Source organism: Sorex araneus, chromosome 6, assembly GCF_027595985.1.
Source record: "Sorex araneus isolate mSorAra2 chromosome 6, mSorAra2.pri, whole genome shotgun sequence".
Lineage (NCBI taxonomy): Eukaryota > Metazoa > Chordata > Mammalia > Eulipotyphla > Soricidae > Sorex > Sorex araneus.
This window is the reverse complement of record NC_073307.1, coordinates 28,074,545-28,095,811: the sequence shown is the minus strand read 5'-3', so window position 1 is coordinate 28,095,811 and position 21,267 is coordinate 28,074,545. Positions and strand designations below refer to the sequence as shown.

The 21,267-nt window shown below is 40.1% G+C and overlaps 1 protein-coding gene across 2 annotated transcripts in view; it reads left to right on the top strand.

Annotated features, from left to right (window-relative positions):
• The window catches only part of RAD50 (RAD50 double strand break repair protein), a 63,957-nt gene that overhangs the window by 7,129 nt on the left and 35,561 nt on the right, over positions 1-21,267 (top strand). For both annotated transcript variants that reach the window (XM_004609850.2, XM_055143896.1), the window contains exons 4-11: positions 5,933-6,118; positions 6,848-7,052; positions 13,935-14,063; positions 14,296-14,461; positions 16,402-16,595; positions 17,181-17,387; positions 19,156-19,338; positions 19,895-20,052. In XM_004609850.2, the coding sequence (XP_004609907.2) occupies positions 5,933-6,118; positions 6,848-7,052; positions 13,935-14,063; positions 14,296-14,461; positions 16,402-16,595; positions 17,181-17,387; positions 19,156-19,338; positions 19,895-20,052 (1,428 nt within the window). The remainder of the gene's footprint in view (positions 1-5,932; positions 6,119-6,847; positions 7,053-13,934; positions 14,064-14,295; positions 14,462-16,401; positions 16,596-17,180; positions 17,388-19,155; positions 19,339-19,894; positions 20,053-21,267) is intronic.

Here is a 21,267-nt window from a genome sequence, read left to right as displayed (position 1 = left end):
CTTTTGCCTACTGAGGTATTTCCTGAGCCCCCCAAAATTAAATTTTAATGAGGCCACCTCAGTAATTACTGTTTTTATGAATTTTGCTTCTGGTATTGCATATAAAACGTCATTACTATGGTCCCGGGCTATAGTAGAGAGTTTAAGGCCACTGCCTTGCATGTATCCAGCTTGGTTAAATTCCTGGCACTACGTTGTCTCCTGGCATTACCAAGTGTGATCCTGAAGGTCCTCAAGTACTGATGGGTGGCACAAGTGGTCCCCAGCACTCCAGGGATCAAGCAACACTGCAGCGCCCTTGACCCTAACATTGGGATGTCTGGCCCAGTTTGCCAGGTAGGAGCCTTCAGACCTCATGAGCCCTGCTTGGGAGAAGCCCCCACCCCCAAATAGTTCATTGCAGAACCCAAACTCATCTATATGTTCTCTTATTTTCTCTAAAAGTTTCTTAGTTGTGGATTTTACATGTAGGTCAGTGATTGTGTTTTGTTTTGTTTTTGTGATGCATTTTGAATATTATGTGTGAAAAGTCTGTGTCTGTGTGTTGAAAAATATTTTCTTTGCTCCATTATGTTACCTTGACTCCTATTGGTGATCAATTAACTCTGTTAATCTATTTTTGGACTCTGTATTCCATTGATTTATCTATTTCTTTTGCTAATACCTCACAATCCTGCCTATTTTAGTAAGTCTTGACATTAATCAAGTTAGTTCTCAGAATTTGTTCCCCTTTAATAGTGTTGGCTATTTTGGATTTTTTTGTCTCTTCATTTGAACAGAATCAATTAATTGATTTTCACAAATTAACTTGCTGGAATTTTGCTTGGCGTTGCTTTTTTTTAAAATTCAGAATGTTAATTTTATTTATTATTTTATTATTTCCCTCACCCCTTTTATTGATTCACCATGAGAAATAGTTACACAGATCTCATGTTTGAGTTAGGGTCATACAATCATCAAACACCCATCCCTTCACCAGTGCACCTTTTCTATCACCAAAATCCTCTGTTTCCTTCTTCCCCCACCCCTTCTCCAACCCTTCCCCTGCCTATGTGGCATTCCCCATACTCTCTCTACTTTGATTACATTTTGACACTAGTCTTACCACCATTCAAACTTGCCAAAAAGGCAATGCTAGACAATTTGTTTTGTATTGTTTGTTATGGATAGAACATAATGTCCAGGAGATTCTGTGTCATTCTCTTCCAGGAGCTCTAGTTTATAGTCTCTGGATCTTGACCATTGATGAGATTACATGGCGTCGGGAGTGGTTTGTGGGTTTGACTGCCAAGCTACTAGAAAACTGGGGAGCTGGGGGAAGGAGGCCCAGTCCTGATCCGAGCAGTGTTGGGTGTTGGAGATCTCAGTCATGGGTTCCCATGTACCTGGGTTTTCTGGCCGGTCTGCTCTCTAGTGAGGTTCATCCAGTCTTGAGTCAGGCTCATCCCCTCTTGGGAGAGGTTGTCCGAGTGTGTGGAGTGCCTTGGACATGGCAGCGGTTGGGTTCTGGAGGTTTTTGGCTGGCTTGGCATTGCTTTGAATCTGTAGATCAAGTTGGTAAAACTAACAATATTGAATCTTACCTCTGAATGCAAGCTCTCTTTTTGGTTCTTTGATTTTATTCATTATATAGCTTTTGTATTTATTTTATTAGATTAAGATTTTCATATTTACAAGGTTAATATAAATAGTATTATTTTTAATTTGAAGTTTACTTTGTTTGTTGCTAGTTTATAGGAAAGTGATGGACTTGCGTATCCTTGTATCCTGCTACCCTTCTATAGTTGCTTATCAGCTAGAAGTTTTTATTAATTCTTTTGGACTTTTCTCCTTAGATGATCATGTTATCTTCAAACTAAGGAGTTTTATTTCCTTTCTAATCTGTATGTAATATTTTAAAGCTAAGATTTCTAGTAGTGTTAAAAGGGATACTTTTGTATCTCTTGTGTTATTGAGTTCTATGGAGAAAATTGTGGGAAAGACAAATTTAGTATCATGACGTTAGATATCTGCTGTAAGGGATTTTTTTTGGAGTTATTCACTGTCAAATTGGAAGCTCTGGATTTGAACTCATGCCCATACATTTATAAGGCTGGAGCTCTAAGCTATTGTGCTATAATTATTCCTCCTGGTTCTGTTACAGTCTTTTCCTCAAATTGTTGAATTTTCTTCTACCCATCATTACCCTGAACTTTGTAGTTTGCTTTTCTGTGTTTCTTTTGGATCTTTGTCCAGTATTTTATTTTTGCTCTTTAATTTGGGGCCTATTCCTTTGTTGTCCCCATTTTGCTGCTGTTTCTTCCTTATTTTAGGCAGTTCTACTACCTATTCTTCAACTGTGAGCTTGGGCATATACAAGTGAATCACAGGAGGTTTAGGATCACAGACAGCCCTTTTGACTTAGTTACTGAGGGTGTGCCCTTTATAGGATGCTCCTACTTGCCTGTGCTGCACCAACAGCACAAGTGCAGCACAGCATCAGGAACCCTGTGGGTGTTGCTTGAACTTGGCCATGGCCCTTTGTTTATGGTATGATGCGTGATGCTATGGGTACAGCCTTGGCATCTGGCTGCCATGAATTAAAAGTGTGGGACTGTCAGCTAATAGATATGTTGCTTTGTGTTGGATGGGATTGCTGATACATGCCTGTGTGCCATATTTGTCTGAGTGGGCTCACCTGGTTGTGAGGCATGGCCTATTTTCTAGCTGGCTAAGCTGTAGTTAGTAGTATGGTAGCTTGCAGGGCTGACTGGGCTGCCGGAGACTTTCATGGATAATTAAGCTACCAGAAGAATCCTGGGGTGACTAAGCATCTGGCAGTGGTGGCCACTAATTAGGTCCTGCATGGTACCACCACTACTAACTACAGCTTAGCTAGCTAGAAAGCAGTCCAAGCCTTAGCCAGCAAGCAGGCCACATAGATTCCAATGGGCTGCTCTGCCAGGGGGTTGCTATGCTGTAGGAAATGGGGCCCAGTTTGCCTTTCTGCTAAAGGCAGTCCTCCTGATTGTGTTTACTTGGTTCTCAGCTTACTCAGACTTAACTAGCAGTAGTAGATGGTACCCCCATCAAGGGTTTATGCCTTCAGGATCTAGTAGCATAGATATTTCCTAAATGAGACCAAGAGGCATGAGACCAAGAGGCCAACTGGTAGGAAGATCACAGGAGGGTCCCATCATTGAAAAATGTTGGTAAACACTATGATAAAGAGGGTGGGTACCAAGATAACTTCCATCAGTGCAGGGTTGTGAGAAATTGCTAAAATGGCACTGGCCAACAATTCTAACCTGGGTTTTTTCCCTAAAGTTTCTTCCTTCTTGGGCAGATGGCTATAAAGATAGTATTTAGAATGTCATTAATCACTGGTTAGGTTCTTCTGAGATTGAAATTAACTGAAATTGGGGGACTAGGGGGAGTCTGTGCATGGGGCCTTTTATTAAGGCCTCTTGCGGGGGGAAGGGTTGGGCCACACCCTGCAATGTGCAACAGGGTCTACACACAGCTAGTACTCGGGTAGGGGTGTATTCCAGGTGGTACCAGGGATCAAATCTAGACTTAGATGGGACTGGGGAGATAGCTCAGTGATCAGAGATGCCTGCTTTGCATACACAGGGATCAAGTTCAAGCTCCAACACCACATGTCCCCCAGCACTTCCAGGCCTGAGTAACACTGCATTGTTGGGCCTCTAGCAATAAATCATCTTGCCTAGTTGGCTAAGTATTATTGGGAATGCCTCCCAGATTCCCTGCACATTCTTGTGAGACCCTCGCCACCCCTGCAAAAGCCTCCAACAGTCTGGTCCTCTTGCAGTACTTCTCTTCTCTTTAAATGATATTTATTCATCCAGAGACATAAGCCAAGAACTGAACTCTTTCCAGCTATCTTTCTTGCCCTTCATATTTTTAGTTCATTACCAGATCCCATGGGCTGAAGTGATAGCACAGCTGTTGGGCTTTCGCATTTCACGCGGCCAACCTGTGTTCGATTCCTCCACCCCTCTCGGAGAGCCCAGCAAGCTACTGAGAGTATGGAGCCCACACGGCAGAGCCTGGCAAACTACCCGTGCATATTGGATATGCCAAAAATAGTAACAATAAGTCTCTCAATGAGAGACGTTACTGATGCCCGCTCGAACAAATCGATGAGCAACGGGATGACAGTGACAGTGACCAGATCCCATGGATTTAATCTAAATATTTCAAGTCTGTTTCTTTCCAGTTCTGTAATGCCCTTTTTAGTTCAAGCTACTGTCTTCGTTCTGTGACTCGACCAGTGCATCCAGAACAAAGCAACCTTCTGCAAATTCATTGCAGTGTTTTCAAAATACGTATTAGAAGACAAAAATGACAGCAAAGAAGACACTGGCTCCTCACTTACTGTACTTGGGATTTTTTTTGTTTATTTTTGCATCACATCCATCAGTGCTTGTGATAATTTCCAATCACTGCTTGGGCGTTACTTCTGTCACCCTTGGAGGACCATGTGATGTTGGGGCTCAAACTCATGACTCCCACATGCAAAGCATGTGCTCCAACCCTTTGAGCCATCTCCCCGGCCCATTATATATTAAGAGATACTAGTCTGATATTGGTATAATGTTGGGAACTCATTTAAAACACATGTTTCTGTTGGACAGCTTTGTCAGTGTGACTCAACCTGAAACCTATTGAATTCAGAATTCCCCTTGGATTTGTTAGGTGTGCATCACTGAGATTTACTTTTACCTTCTTTTTACCATTAGTCACTGAACAGCTTTTCTAGACTGCATTGCATTTAGATACTTACATTTAAGATACTTTGTCATTGTGGATCATCATGTTTTACTTTTTGTCTCCTTTACTTTTTAGTTATGGGAGTGGAAGGTGTATTATTTTTCTCTATATGTTGTATTTTAAAGTTAAATGTGTTTTGAAAGTTTTATTGTGTGGGGAGCTAGGTAGATAGCTCAGGTCAGGAGCTCTTGTCTTGCTTGTGCAGAGACACAGACTGAGTTTGATCCCAGGCACCACATGGACTTCCTCTCTCAGTTCCACCAGATGTAGCCCTGGTGGCCTCCCAGCACCACTGGATCTCAACATTAAGCCATCCATTCCATTTGACTGATTATCATAGCCCCATCCATTAACACTCCTTGGAGAGCACCCCCACCTCCATACCCAATAACATATTTTCCTGTACTATCCTTTTCCATGTATTATTAATTTATTAATCTTTGGGTCATTTCAGCTGTGCTTAGGGCTTATTCTTGGTGCTAAGAATTGCCAGTTATCATACCTGGCAATGTTGGGGGCACATATAGGGTATTGGGAATGGAACTTGGGCCTGCTGTGTGCAAATACCTTACCCATGGTACTATCTCTCCAGCCCCAAGACGTCTACTCTTTAGCAAGAGAAAGCTACTCTTATAACAGAAGAGTGAGGGGACTTGGGCGGGAGTGCCTCTGAAGCAGTGCTCCAGGGGGCACTGGGGCCAGTCCTAGCAATACTTGACCAGCTGGGCTGGGAGTTCAATGCTAGGGCCTGAGGAGGCAGTGCAGCTCAGACCCTGCAGTGCTGGGAACCACTAGGACCTCCTGACAGTGCTGGGGCTTCTGGGACCATAATGAGCAACGTTTGGGATGCCATATGGTGCTGGCTTGCATTCCAATCACTGTGCTATCTGCCTGAGTGTCCCCTTCCTTTGGGGGTGATACCTGACTGTGCTTAGGAATTCCTGCTTAGAGATTACTCCTGGTGCTGGTCAGGGGATCATAGGTGGTTCTGGGAATCAAACCCTGGTTGGTCACATAAGGCAAGTGCCTTAACCCCTGTTCTATCTCTCCAACTCTCCTCCCCACACCCCCCTTCCCTTTTAAGAGCAAGTACAGAATGAAGAATTTAAAAAGTTGTAGAATAGGTTCAACTAAAGTTCTTTGTTTCCATTTTCTACAGGCATGGTGAAAAGGTCAGTATCAGCTCTAAGTGTGCAGAAATTGACCGAGAGATGATAAGTTCCCTAGGGGTGTCCAAGTCTGTACTAAATAATGTCATTTTCTGCCACCAAGAAGATTCTAATTGGCCTTTAAGTGAAGGAAAGGCTTTGAAGCAAAAATTTGATGAGATTTTTTCAGCAACAAGGTTTGTAACCTTTCATTAGACTTTGTAACCCGTTAAATGGTGGTTGTAACTTGGATGTTTCTTTTCCTTCTGTTTTGAGTGGGGAGTGGTGGGGCAGGGGGCACACCCAATGGTGTGCAGGGCTTACTCCTGGCTCTACACTCAGGACTCACTCCCAGTGATGTTTAGAGGCCCTTAGAGGGTGCCGAGGATAGAATCCAGGTTGGCCACATGTAAGGCAAGCACCCTATCCATCTCTCTGGTCCCACTTTTTTTTTTTTTTTTTAGTTAACCAGATTTTAAATCAAGAAAGTCATCGATTAATACCACTTACCCAGTAGCAACTCCTGAATAGCCTTATTTTCTGTGACAGGTTTATTAACCTGGTTGAAAAAGTATAAATATATCATTTTCACTTAACTATGCTTATGTTTTGTAAGTTACTAAAAGCTTTTATATAAATTAATCTTTGGGGTTTTTATTTTTTTCTTGGTTGGGGGTTGATTTTGGGCCATCCAGCATTGCTTAAGGCTTATTCCTGGCTCTGTGCTCAGGGATTGGTCCTGGTGGAGCCCAGGGGACCAGATGGAGATGCTGGGGGTTGAACTCCAATTGGCCACATACAAGGCAAGCTACCCAAGCACCCTACCTACTGTACCATCAGTCCTAATGACTGCATAATATTCTATCATTGTATGGTTATACTGTAATTTGCTTAGCCAGAAATTTAATTGTTCTTTGTCTTAAAAGGTACATTAAAGCCTTGGAAACACTTCGACAAGTGCGCCAAACACAAGGTCAGAAAGTAAAAGAATGTCAAACAGAACTAAAATATTTGAAGCAAAATAAGGAAAAAGCTTGTGAGATTCGTGATCAAATTACTAATAAAGAAGCCCAGTTAGCATCTTCAAAGGAAATTGTGAAATCCTACGAAAATGAACTTGACCCATTAAAGGTAAAATTATTTCTTGCATGTAAGGTGAAATTTACTTTTTTACCATAGTAGGTGCTCTCATGCCTAAAGTACTTTATTTTTTATGTGAATTTGAGTGGTGTATCTATTTCTTTAAAAAGTTATCAAAGATTATGTAAGGTTATGTTTAGTGACTTAGATATATATATATTGCTCAAGCAGACACCAGTAATTTCTCCATTGTAAGACTTGTTGTTACTGTTTTTGGCATATTGAATATACCATGGGTAGCTCACCAGGCTCTGCGGTGTGGGCGAGATACTCTCAGTAGCTTGCCGGGTTCTCCAAGAGGGGCGGAGTAATTGAACCCAGGTCGGCTGTGTGCAAGGCGAACGCCCTACCTGCTGTGCTATACACACACACACACACATATAAATATATAACAATGAGTCTTAAATGCCCAGAGAGCTTAAGTTTTGAGAATCAACCAATTTATAATACTATATAGAACTAGACTGGAGAGCCCTAGCAGCCAAAGACCTCCAGAACCCAGCTACAGCCATGCTCAATGCCCTTCTCCACACATTCGGATGAGCCTCACGCATGATGGAACTGGCAGAGCAACCCAGGTGTGCAGGACCTGGGGCTGAGATTTCCAAGCCTCCTCAGATCAGAACTGGGCCTCTTCTGCCCAGATCCCCCATTTTCTATTAGCTAGGCGGTCACAACCAGAAACTGTCCCCAGCTCTGTGTAATTGCATCAATGGCCAACATCCAGAGACTATAAAACCAAGCTCCCGGAAGATATCTTGTAGCCTAGTTCTCCCTCTCGGGAAACCTGGCAAGCTACTGAGAGTTTCCTGCCTGCATGGGAGAGCATCTCAAGCTCCCTGTGGCGTAGTCATATGCCAAAACCAGTAACAATGATGGTCTCATTCCCCTGACCCTGAAAGAGCCTCCGATGGGGCACCATAGGAAAGGACGAGTAAAGAGAGGCTTCTAAAATCTCAGGGCTAGGACGAATAGAGACGTTACTGAGACCACTAGAGAAAATTGACGATCAACAGGATGATGATGATGATGATGATGATGATGATGATGATGATGATAATATAGAACACTGGTTATTAAACATCTGTTCAAAATACTCCCAAATATATCCAAGCAGCAGGTCTTTGGGAGAGTATGTATAGAATGCATATGTACTCAAACCTTCACTTGTATACAGGTACAAATAAAGCATAACAAAATGGATTGTGGTGCTGGGGTGTAGCTCAGCAGTAGCACACACTTGATTTATATATGTGAGGCCCTGGATTCAATCTCTGCCCCCAAAAAACAAAACCAGAGTTGTATGAGGAAGAGCCTGTGTTAAATAAATCAGGGCAAAAGATTTGAGTAAAAAATTGGAGTAAGGTATCAAGGAAATTGAGACAGTAATTGAAAGTCTTCCTAAAAACAAAAGCCCAGGTCCAGATTGATTCACCAGCGAATTCTTCCAAACTTTTAAAGAGGACCTGTTGCCAGTTCTTCTCAAGGTTTTCCAGGAAATTGAAGAAACAGGAACTCTCCCAAGCAGCTTGTATGAGGCACATAGCTCCCTAATACCAAAAGCAAACAAACACCACTAAAAAAGAAAACTACAGGCCAATATCCCTGATGAACGTGGATGTAAAGATCCTCAACAAAATATTAGCAAATAGAATCCAACAGCTCATCAAAAAGATCATACACTATGACCAAGTGGGATTCATCCTGGGGATGCAAGGATGGTTTAACATTCGGAAATCAATCAACCTAATCCATCATATCAACAAAAGAAAACATAAAAACCATGTGATCATATCAATAGATACGGAGGAAGCATTTGACAAGAACTTTCCTCAATTTAGTCAAAGCCATCTACCACAAACCTATGGCAAGCATAATCCTCAATGGGGAAAAACTAAGAGCCTTCCCTCTAAGATCAGGGACAAGACAAGGATGCCCACTCTCTCCACTTCTGTTCAGTATAGTACTGATAGTACTTGCAGTAGTGGTTAGGCAAGAAAAAGATATTGAGGGCATCCAGATAGGAAAGGAAGAAATCAAGCTATCACTATTCGCAGATGATCTGATACTATATTTAGAGAACCCCAAAGCTTCCACCAAGAAACTCCTAGAGACAGTAGACTTGTACAGTAAAGTCGCAGGCTATAAAATCAATACTCAAAAGTCCATGGCTTTGCTATATGCAAATAATGAGACAGAGGAAAGTGACATGAAAAAAGCAATCCCATTCACAGTCATGCCCCAGAAAATCAAGTACCTTGAAATCAGCTTAACTAAGGAGGTAAAGGACCTGTACAAAAAAAACTACAAAACTCTGCTTCATGAAATAAAAGAGGATATGAGGAAATGGAAACATATCCCCTGCTCATGGATTGGGAGAATTAACATTGTCAAAATGGCCATACTCCCCAAAGCATTATACAGATTCAGTGCAATCCCTATAAGGATACCAATGAAATTCTTCAAAGAAATGGATCAAACACTCCTGAAGTTCATATGGAACAACAAACCCCCATGAATAGCTAAAGCAGTCCTTGGGAAGAAGATGGTCTCATTTGATTAGGGTCTATTCTATACTAGTCATTGATCAAAGTGCTTTAAAATGTGTAGAAGACAGGACTGTGGCTCAAGTGCTAAAGCACATTTCTTGAATGTATGAATCCCTGGGTTTAATTTCCCGCATCAAGTGGCCTTTCTCCCCACCCCACTCATCTTGCCCTAAGCACTGCTGGAAATGGCCACCACAGCAGGTTTTAAATGTATATATATTTTATAAGTTCCATGATAACCCAATGAGGTTCTTGATAAGAAAACTGAACATTAATGTTCAGATGTAAAGCGAGGATTTGAATCTAGACTGCTCATTCTTAGGCCACACTTTTTTTTAATGTTTTTAATTTTTTAATTGAATCACCATGAGAAAAGTTACAGAGCTTTCCAGTTTAAGTCTCAGTCATACAATGATCAAACACCCATCCCTTCACCAGTGCACATGTTCCACCATCTAGAACCCCAGTATACCTCCCATCCCACCTCCCGCCTGTGTAGCTGATGATTTTCATTTTAATCTCTCTTTACTTTGATTACATTCAATATTTCAATGAAAACTCGCTATTATTATTTGGAATTTTCCCCCAACAATCAGACCTGCTGAAGAGGCATCATTTGATAATATGTTTTCCATTGCTGAGAATGAAGAGCCTATAAGGTTGTGCAGCCTCTGTTTTGGATTTCTGGTATTTAGTATTAGGTCCAGAGAAATTCCTGCCTGAAGTTGCATCACTGCAAGCTCGTACCTCTGTTTAGTGGGATCTAAGAGATGGCGGTCACCACGCTGCCAGCAAAAGGAAAGGCCAAGAGAGAAAAACCTTTCCCCTCCTGGGGCGGCATGGGGCCGTAGCTTAGTTCACAGTCTAGAGGCATTTCTGCAAGAAGCCACTGGGTGCCAAAAGTAGTTAGTGGGCCTCCGTGATCATGGTCGCTCAGGAATAGAAGAGCCATTTGTGTGCGTAGGCCACGCTTTTTAAACTTTGTTTTGGGGGTCACTTGGAATTACTCCAGGTAGTGCTCATGGGCTCATATGGAATGCCAGGGATTGAACTCTGGTCAACCACATGCAAGGCAAGCACCTTAGCCACTGCACTATCTCTTCAGTCCCAAGGCCATGCTTTTTTTATTATTATTATTTTTTTTCTTTTTGGGTCACACCTGGCGATGCTCAGGGGTTACTCCTGGCTCTGGACTCAGGAATTACTCCTGGCGGTGCTCAGAGGACCATATGGAATGCTGGGAATCGAACCCGGATCGGCCTCGTGCAAAGCAAACACCCTACCCGCTGTGCTATTGCTCCAGCCCCAAGGCTATGCTTTTTTAACATTAGATTTATTGCTGTATAATAATACGCCTAGTAAAATTCACCTTGTTAAGAGAGTATAACTTGAGGGGTTTAGACAAATGTTAAAATAGCATGACCACATAATCACGATGAGAGCATTTCTGTTATCCCAAAATGTTCTTGGTTCTTTTTGGTTTCTTTCTAGTCAGTCTTTTCCTTCAATTTCTAGCCCTTAGTAACCACTGGTTTGTTTTCTGACATAATAGTTATGTCATTTTCAGAATGTGACAAATGGAATCATAGATTAGGTAGCCTTTTGTAGCTTCTTAGCATAATATAATGTGTTTTAATTTATGTTACATGTAAAAGTGGTTGATTGCCTTTTATTGTGTAGTGTATTGTTATATGGATATATTATAGTTTGTTCATTCATTTCTGATTAATGAACATTAGATTGTTCTTGTAGCTATGACAGGCAAAACGGCAGTAACCTACGCACAGGTCTTCGTTTTGAGACTTAACCATCTCTCTTTGTTAACTCCCTGGTAGTATTGTTGCTAGGTTGTGTGATTAAATGTACACTTAACTTTAGGAGCTGCCAAACGATTTCGAAAAGAGGCTGTACCATTTTGTAATTCTACAAACACGTTAAGAGTGCATTGGGTCTGCATCTTCATTTGTACTTAGTATGGTCAGTCTCATTAATTTGATCCGTTATAGTAGTTTTTTTTTCTCATTGTCATTTTAATCGGTGTTTTCCTAATGTTTGTATATGTAGAATGTCTCTGTGTCATCAGATAAGCACATAAAACTTGGTAAAATGTCATATCTTTTGCTTATTTTCAGTGGTTTTGTGTGTCTTGTTGAGCTGTAGAGGTTTCTTTATGTATTCTGAATGTAAGCCCATCTTCAGACAGGTATTCTACAAATTTTTTCTTAGTTACCTTTCAGAAGGCAGGATTTAGGGGCTGGAGCGATAGCACAGCAGGTAGGGCATTTGCCTTGCAAGTGACCGACCCAGGTTCGATTCCCAACATCCCATTTGGTCCCCTGAGCACTGCCAGGAGTAATTCCTGAGTGCAGAGCCAGGAATGACCCCTGTGCATTGCCGTTGTGACCCAAAGAGCCAAAAAAAAAAAAAATCAAAAGGCAGGATTTAAAAATTTTGATGAAATTCATTTTTTGTTTTGTTTTGTTTTAGAGCCACACCTAGCTGTAAAAAATACAAACGCACGCACTCGAGGAAGGGGGAGATGTGATGTGTGTTGTGTTGTTTTCGGGCTCTCGGAGCGGCGCTCTCTCTCTCTCTCTCTCTCTCTCTCTCTCTCTCTCTCTCTCTCTCTCTCTCTCTCTCTCTCTTTCTCTCTCTCGCTGCTCAGTGCTTTCAAGCCACTGTGTATAGACCGGATCGGGATGGCTCCTTCTTGTGTTCTGCTTCTGTGTGTGTTGCTGTGCTCTCTTCTGTCTCTCTATCTCTGTAGTCTCTCCTCTGGTCTCTTCTGACCTCGGTCTGTCTCTGTCGTCTCTCCTCTGATCTCTTCTGATCTCTCTTATTCCAATCTGTCTCTCCGGAGCTCTCTCACTTCTGTGTCTTCTCCCTTGTTTCAGTGTCGTCTCTCCACTTCTGTGTCTTCTCCCCTACTTCTCTTACAGTCTTAGTTTATATAGCAATCACATAGGGTGGTGACACAAAGATGGGTTGAACATTAACAAATCAACAAAGAAGGGTAAGACCACTTCTCCAGGAAATTAACAAAATCTCATCTAAGGAGATTACTCCAGATTACTAGGAGATCCATTTAAGGGTGGGATCCCATCCAGGGTGTGTCACTTTCTTCTTTCCTCAGCTAGTAATCCGCTTAAATAGTTACAGTAAATTTACTTCTAATATTACTTCTAATACTTCTAATGTCATTCTGTATGAGCACAGTAAGAGATATATCAAGCTTAAAGTTTGGTTCTTCCTAAAGACATCTCACTATATATTTATTCCAGGCCACAGTTCTCAGGTTAGGTTAGTCATCCTAGCCCCAGCAGTGTCGTAGTCTCGTTACTTTTGGATCATGACAGCATTTGTCTATGACCATGCTCTCAACTTATAGTTGAGTACTGTGGCGCTTTGGCCTGGCCTGTTTCGATGCCAGGGTAGCTCACAGCTTGCCCTGGGTCCATTCCGTCCCTCATTGGGAGCCTGCTTTTGGGGTGCTAGGAACTAAGGGCAACTGAGTTGAGAAAGCAGATGCCCAGGAGTAAATATTATTGGAGTCAATCGGCTCCCAAGTTACAAAGCATAATATTAACTGTCTTCCTGTGTCCATACAGAAAGGACATTGCTTTAAGGTAAACTAAGTTCCCTGCGGCAAGGCAAGGACAAACCCAATGTTATCCTACACCTGGCAGTGCTCAGGTCTTAATCCTGGCTCTGCACTCAGGAATCACTCCTGATGGGCTTGGAGGAACAAATGAAGTGTCAAGAATCCAGCCTGTGTCGGTGGTGTGCAAGGCAAATGCACAATCCACTATACTATTGCTCTGGCCCCTATCCTTTCCAGTCTAGGTGATTATAATGCCTGGCCCAGAGTCAAAGATTTTCTTAAGTTTGTGGCTTGAGTTCCTGTGTTTAAGTATATGCCTCATTTCATGTTAGTTTTTTAATGTGGTGTGTAATAAGGTTTTGGTAAATTGGGTGGTAGGTCAGAGAAGTATTTCAGTGGATATATACTTTGTATGACTAGGATTGATTCCTAAAGCCACATGGTCCCCCAGCACAAAGCCAGGAGTAGCACCAACAGCTATGTCCCACAAAGCTCAGGTCTTACTCTTGGCTCTGCACTAAGGAATTACTCCTAGTGATGGTCTTTCTGGGGACCATATGGGATGTCAGAGATCGAACCAGGGTCGGGCGCTTGCAAGGTAAATGCCCTACCTTCTGCACTATCACTGGCACATTTTATCTCTTCATTCGCCTTTTATTTATTTTCATTATACTGCAGTATAAATTTCGGGAGATTTGATTTCTGTAACATGTTTATTTTTAGAATCGTCTAAAAGAAATTGAACAAAATCTCTCTAAAATAATGAGACTTGACAATGAAATTAAAGCCTTGGAGAGTCGAAAGAAGCAGATGGAGAAAGATAATAGAGAACTCGAGCAGAAAATGGAAAAGGTTTGTGGTGGTTGAATTTTGTTCTACTTCAAAATATTTGAGATTATGGAAATGAAACTCATTTTAACCTATTTTGCCATTGAGATTTTGAAGGGAGAGGGGAAAAGCAACTCATGTTGTTTGTGTTATCTTGATGTCTGTGTCAAATGACCATTTTTAAGGAAGGCTTGGTTTATATTTCATATCTCAAAATGATATCTTAACAAAACTTATTTTTTTTTATTTTATACAGGTTTTTCAAGGAACTGATGAGCAGCTAAATGATTTATATCTGAATCACCAAAGAACAGTAAGAGAGAAAGAAAAGAGACTGGTAGATTGTCAGCGTGAATTGGAAAAATTAAATAAAGAATCTAGGCTTTTCAATCAAGAAAAATCAGAACTACTTGTTGAACAGGGTATGACAGATTTTTTTGGTCTTTTTTTTCCTTACTGTAATATGTCTTTTTTACTTGAATGAAGAATTTCTAGGAAATTCTTCTGTTTGCTTAAAAATGATTTTTGAAATAGCGTAGAGGACACATTAGTGATTATTAGGGTAACTTTATAGGAGGACAGCCAAGAGGAAGGCTATTGTAGCTACAAAAGGAAAAGGAAGGGTGCTTGTTGTATTAGACATGTTCAGTTTCTTTTCTGTCTTTATAAATGTATAAATCTTCTCAGGTAATAAAAATATCTGGAATTTACTATATACGTATGTGTTTATACACAAGTAAAATGTAACTACAAGTAAGATTGGGGAAATCTAAGTAAGATTAATGGATTGTTACCAATGTCAATATCCTGGTTATTATACTTTATTATAGTTTCATAAAGTTTTGGTATAAGAGCACAGTTTTTTCTACTCAGCAATTGTCACAGCATATAAGTGGGTTTTTTTCTACACCAAGCCATTCTGTAATCCTTGACAGCTTACACTTGTTAACACTGATACACTAACTGCCTAGATTCTACAAATTATGGACTTTGTCCCGCAAGACTGATGCCTATATCAGATGCCAGTCACAAGTCCTAGTATATGTCACCTGTCCTTATGACCAGCCTGCTATAAACAAGGATTTCCACAATTCCTTTTTTATATTCAATAATTTGCTATAAGTTGGTTGGCAAAACTTAGAAATACTTATCATTACTAGTTTATTTTATTTTATTATTTATTTATTTATTTTTCTTACTTTTTGGGTCACACCCGGCAACGCACAGTGGTTACTCCTGGTTCATGCACTCAGGAATTATTCCTGGCAGTGCTCAAGGGACCATATGGGATGTTGGGAATCAAACCCGGTTTGGCGGAGTGCAAGGCAAACGCCCTACCTGCTGTGCTGTCACTCCAGCCTACTAGTTTATTTTAAAGGCTACAGCTACAGAATAGCCAAATGAAAAAGATGCATAAGGGGAAGAGGCATCAAGCTTCTAATTCTCCCTCTAGTACTACACACATTATGTTTTATCTGAAAACTTTCTGAACCCATTTTAGGATCTTTTTTGGCAGGCGGTTGGGGGACTAGGCTAGTGCTCAGGCTTACACCTTGCTAGTGGTGCTCAGGAATTACACCTGATTGTGTGCTCAGGGATCACTCCTGGTGGGATTTGGGGGACCATATTGGGTGCTGGAGGATCGAACACGGGTCATTCACATGTAAGACAAACACTATCTGCTGTACTATTCAACCCTGGTTTAGAATTTTTTTTGTGTGTGAAAACTGTATCACATATATATATACATATATGTGTGTGTATATATGTTCATATATATATAAATAGTTGATTAAATCATCATAGTTAATGCTGTTGGATCATTAATTGAATTAGCTCAGTCTGTAGCTCCTCCCTGAGTTGTGAGACTGGATACTAAAAATTTCTACTATTTAATCACATAGTTGGTTCCTCTGACAACCAGCTCCCAGCCTCTTATAAGCATCAGCTCATTAGAATCAATTCAGTTATAATTTAAAGTCACAGAACAGAAGATGCTCCTTTCACCCCATCACTCAAGAAATTCTAATGTTTTGATGAACAAGATTTCTCATATCCCAGTATCAGATGTAAATTGGGTAAAAGATATGTGATCTTGTAATGCTGCATTTTACAGATATGTGTGACTTTACATTTACTTCAAAATTTTGAGGGAATGGGGCAGTGGGGTGGGGTGGTTGGATGCTCCAGATTTACCCCCAGCTCTGTGCTTAGGGATCACTCCTTACAGTGCTTAGGGGACTATATGCTGGGAACAACTAAGGTTCCAGGCAACTGCCTTAAGCCATATATTGACAGCCACAATTACCTCAATTTTTCAAAAATTGTCTGAAAAATTTATTATGGTTATGTTTTTTAAAAGGTCGTTTACAGCTACAAGCGGATCGCCATCAAGAACATATCCGAGCTAGAGATTCATTAATTCAGTCTTTGTCAACACAGCTAGAATTGGATGGTTTTGAGCGAGGACCATTCAATGAAAGACAGATTAAAAATTTTCACAAACTTGTGAGAGAGAGGCAAGAAAGTGAAACAGAAGCTACCAGACAACTGATGGTAAATATTGTTGCTTTCTCTTGTTTATATGAGATCTTCTGTAGTTGAATTGGTTTTGAATGGACTTGATCATATTTTTGAATTAGTATTGGGATATAATCTGCTTTAAAGTAAAAAATCTTTATGGATGTAAATAACATGAAGTTTCTAAGGATGAGAATATCAAAAATACATGCATTTGTCACATGCTGGTCTTAAGTACATTTGATTTTTTTTTTTTTTAGTTTTGCTCAGGTTATTCTTTTTTTTCTTTAATTCTTTTATTAATTCACCATGTGGAAAGTTACAAAGTGTTCAGGTTAAAGTCTCAGTTATACAATGCTCAAACACCCATCCCTTCACCATTGCACATATTCCACCACCAAGAATCACGATATACCTCTCCCAAGTACATTTGATTTTAACTTAGCTAATCATAGAGAAAATTTTGTACAAGGTCAATTATTATTTCTGGATAATGTTAAACTTCTCATGCTTTCCTATTATTCTGAATGTATAACGTTTCTATTTTATGGAGGTTTTTTTTTAATTGTTTGGTGAAACAGTTTATAATCTCCATTCTCCATTCTTTGTATTTGTATTTAGAATGATTTTACAGAAAAAGAGGCACTGAAACAAAAGCAGATAGATGATATAAGGGATAAGAAAACTGGATTGGGAAGAATAATTGAGTTAAAATCAGAAATCTTGAATAAGAAGCAGAATGAATTGAAAAATGTGAAGTATGAATTACTGCAGTTGGAAGGATCTTCAGACAGGATTCTTGAATTGGACCGGGAGCTTAAAAAAGCTGTAAGATATTTTTTGAGTGCTGTAATAATTTTGTGGTTTAAGAAATTTAAAGGTTGAATTCTGTATTTATCTGCTGCTAGCACTAAGGCTGTTGTTTTAATAAAAATGCCAACCCTGCATTTCAGTATCATAAAATTAGTTCATCTGAATATCTTGTTACTCAGTTGATTGTGAAACCTGGTAGACTAAAAATTAGAATCTGAACATTCAAATTTTTTTTTAATTATTTTTGCTTTTTGGGTCACACCCGGCGATGCATAGGGGTTACTCCTGGCTCTTCACTCAGGAATTACTACTGGCGGTGCTCAGGGGACCATATGGGATGCTGGGAATCGAACCTGGATCAGCCACGTGCAAGGCAAACGCCCTACCTGCTGTGCTATCGCTCCAGCCCCGGAATTTTTTTTTTTTTAATTCATGTTTATTTCAGCCCTCCCAAATTAAGATCTCTAAGAATGAAAGAATCAAAGTGTTCAAACTAGATAAAATAAATTTTTTGAGTACCTTGGTTATACATACATATACTTTCTTAAAGTCAGGTAAGACAGTGACTGTCTTAGAAATCTTTTACCTGACTTAAAAAAAGTGTATGTATGTATATATATATTTTTTCTCTCCCCTCTAGGAAAATCTGTAGATTTTGTCCTGTTACCATATTGCCTTTGTATAAACACTTTTTTCTTCTGTATAAAGCTTTTTGGAGGTGGAGGGAGCCACGCTTAGCAGTGCATAGGATTACTCCTGGCTTTGTGGTTAGGAATCAATTCTGGTGGGACCATATGGGGTGCTGAGGATAGAACCTGGGTTGGCTGCTTGCAAGGCAAATACCTTACCCAGTGTACTATTGCTCTGACCCCTGTATAAACTTTCTTAACCCTTCTCTGTATGAATTTCCAAGTTTTCTTCATATCTTCACAATTAAAGTAAGCATCCAAAAGCTTGGCAAATCTCCCTTTGATCCCACCTTGATAATCTAAATAAATGTTTCTTTCTCTTTTTACTGTTATCTTGTATATATCGTTTTTGTCACATTATTATTGTTACTGTTATTATTAGAATCTCACAAGGCAGAGCCTGGCAAACTACCCTTGGCGTATTTGATATGCCAAAAACAGTAACAATAATGGGCCTCATTCCCCTGACCCTGAATGCGACAGGGACGAATGAGATGGTATTGGTGCCCACTTGATCAAATCAATGAGCATTGGGACGACAGTGACACTATTATTATTTCTGGTTTTGGGGCCACACCAGCAGTGCTTAGGGGTTACTCCTGGCTCTGTGCTCAGGAGTTATTTCTGGCAGTGATGGGAGACAATATGGGATGCTGGGGATCAAACCTGGGCCAGCCATGTGCAAGGCAAGTGTCCTACCCACTGTACTATCAGGTTATTAGCTGGGGAAGTCCTGGTTAGGGACCATATAACACTTTCTAATAGTTTGCAAATGCCAGACAGTGTACTGGATTACATGGGTACTTAATAGTTGACTAAAGAGTTATTAATCTGTATACTTAAAACATATTGCTGTTAATTTGTATTTCTCATTTTTCCCTACTGTTAGGTTCTTCTGCACCTTTTTAGTAATTCTCTATTCTTACACCATTAACTGTACCATTATAAGCCCACTTCATATTTTCCTTGAATATCTTGCGTTTTTGTATTTTTTTGGATAAAAGGAAACAGTAGCATTTTGACTATTCTGGGAAGTAATTGATCTTTAATACACTCACTATTTTTATGTGAATATTTTCCATTTGTTTGATAAGGAACATGAGCTTAGCAAAGCTGAGAAAAGCAGCAACATAGAAACGTTAAAAACAGAAGTAACAAGCCTTCAAAATGAGAAAACAGATCTAGATAGGACGCTGCGTAAGTTGGACCAGGAGATGGAGCAATTAAACCATCATACAACAACACGTACCCAGATGGAGATGCTGACTAAAGACAAAGTATGACTTTCTGTTCTAGTTATACTTTCTGCTATATAAAAATGCTTATCTTGAATTTGTAATGGAGTCAATAAAAAGTATTTGTTGGTATTGACTTTATATTTTAGTGGATAAATTATATTATATAAATGAACTTACAAATTTAAAAATTGCTAAGTAATAAAAATAGGAGCATACATAAAAACTGACACACAGATGTTAATTTTTATAGGATATCATACAAAAGTTTTAGTTTTTGTATTTTCCATTTTTTTCTCTTATGTCTTAGGCCATTCTTTAGACTTAATTAAAAAATTATTCTTATATAAGTTTGTTATTAAAGGTAATAAGTTTATTATTTTTATTTAATAAGGACCACTATAGCAATGCTCAGGAGACAATAAGGTGACAAGGATCAAACTCAGAGCAAGCCTATGTATGCTCGCATGTTCTTTACCACTTGGTTTTATGTTTTATGCTTAGAACTTTAATCAGTCTGGAGTTTGGTTTTGGTTTTGCTATAATTTGGAGATAACTGAAGCTTAGTTTTTTAAGCTTGGTGTCTTTTCCCCCATAGGCTGATAAAGATGAACAAATCAGAAAAATAAAATCCAGACACAGCGATGATTTATCTTCATTATTAGGGTATTTTCCTAATAAAAAACAACTTGAAGACTGGCTTCATAGTAAATCAAAAGAAATTAATCAGACAAGAGACAGACTTGCCAAATTGAAGTAAGTAATTATATTATTAGGAGATAAAATTAAAAGATCCACATTACTTTTTTTTTTTAGTTTTAATTGGATATCCATGAGATAGACCATTACAAAGCTGTTCATAATTGGGTTTCAGTCATACAGTGATTCAGCACCCATCCCTCCACCAGTGTACATTTCCCACTACCAGTGTTCTTTGTCTCCCCACCACCATCCCCCAAACACCCACCCTCTATCCCTAGCCTCCCTCTATGGGAGGCACTTTCCTTCTTGCTCTCTCTCCTTTTCTCTTTATGCATTATGGTTTGCAATATAGGTGCTAAGAGGTGATGGTGTTTGTTCAGAGCATTCGGTATTTTTATTGAAACAGTAAGGGTGGAGTAGCTTTTCAGTTGGGTGGCAGCATGACTGTGGATGTGACTGCTGAGGCTTCTGGAAATACAGGGAGGTGGGGAGAGGTAGCTCTTCCCAACCCTGAGAAAGCCCGGAGATTTGTCACAAAATCCACATACCAAAATTTTCAGCAGATTATATCTTGGTGAGGTCTGTCCTGAGACGTTGGAGTCAGGCCAGGGTATGGTGGCGATTTTGGATTGTGGAAGCAAGTGGCTGCCAGGGGCTCAGCTTGGGCGGGAAAAGGCCAATCCGCCCCCCTCCGATTTACTCCTGTCTGTTCAGCCATGTGTGGGTCTAAGCTTAACTTTTGAGATTTATTTATGGATCTCCGAAGCAAAGCCGGTAGTAGAGCTTACAGGGTGGCACTGGAGTTGGTTCATGGGAGTGACTGCCAGTGCTACCTTGAGTATCAGGAACTGGGTCTCTGAAATAAGGCCAGTAAATGAGCTTGGATAGCTGAGCCAGAGGTGGTTTATGGGCATGGATCCCACATACCTAACTTTCGGCCATTTAATTTCTTGGTAAACTTGGTCCCAAGTTGTTGGGGTCTGGCCAAAGGCACAGTGGTAACTTTGGGGTGTTAGGAAGCCTGAAGGCACTTGAAAAATTGAAAAGCCCTGATCTGGAGCTGTGGGTGTGGCTAAGGTTGTAGAGTAAATGCCTTGTATGCATGATATCCTGGGTTTTAGCCTCATCTCCACATGGCCCTCTGAGCACTACTGGGTGTGGCTCTTAGCATTTTTAAACAAACAGGCAAACTGATCTGATTGACCTTGAAGTTTGTTTGGATAATCTTTAAAAGTTGAGTGCAGGTAGATTTACTAGTAAGCAAAATCT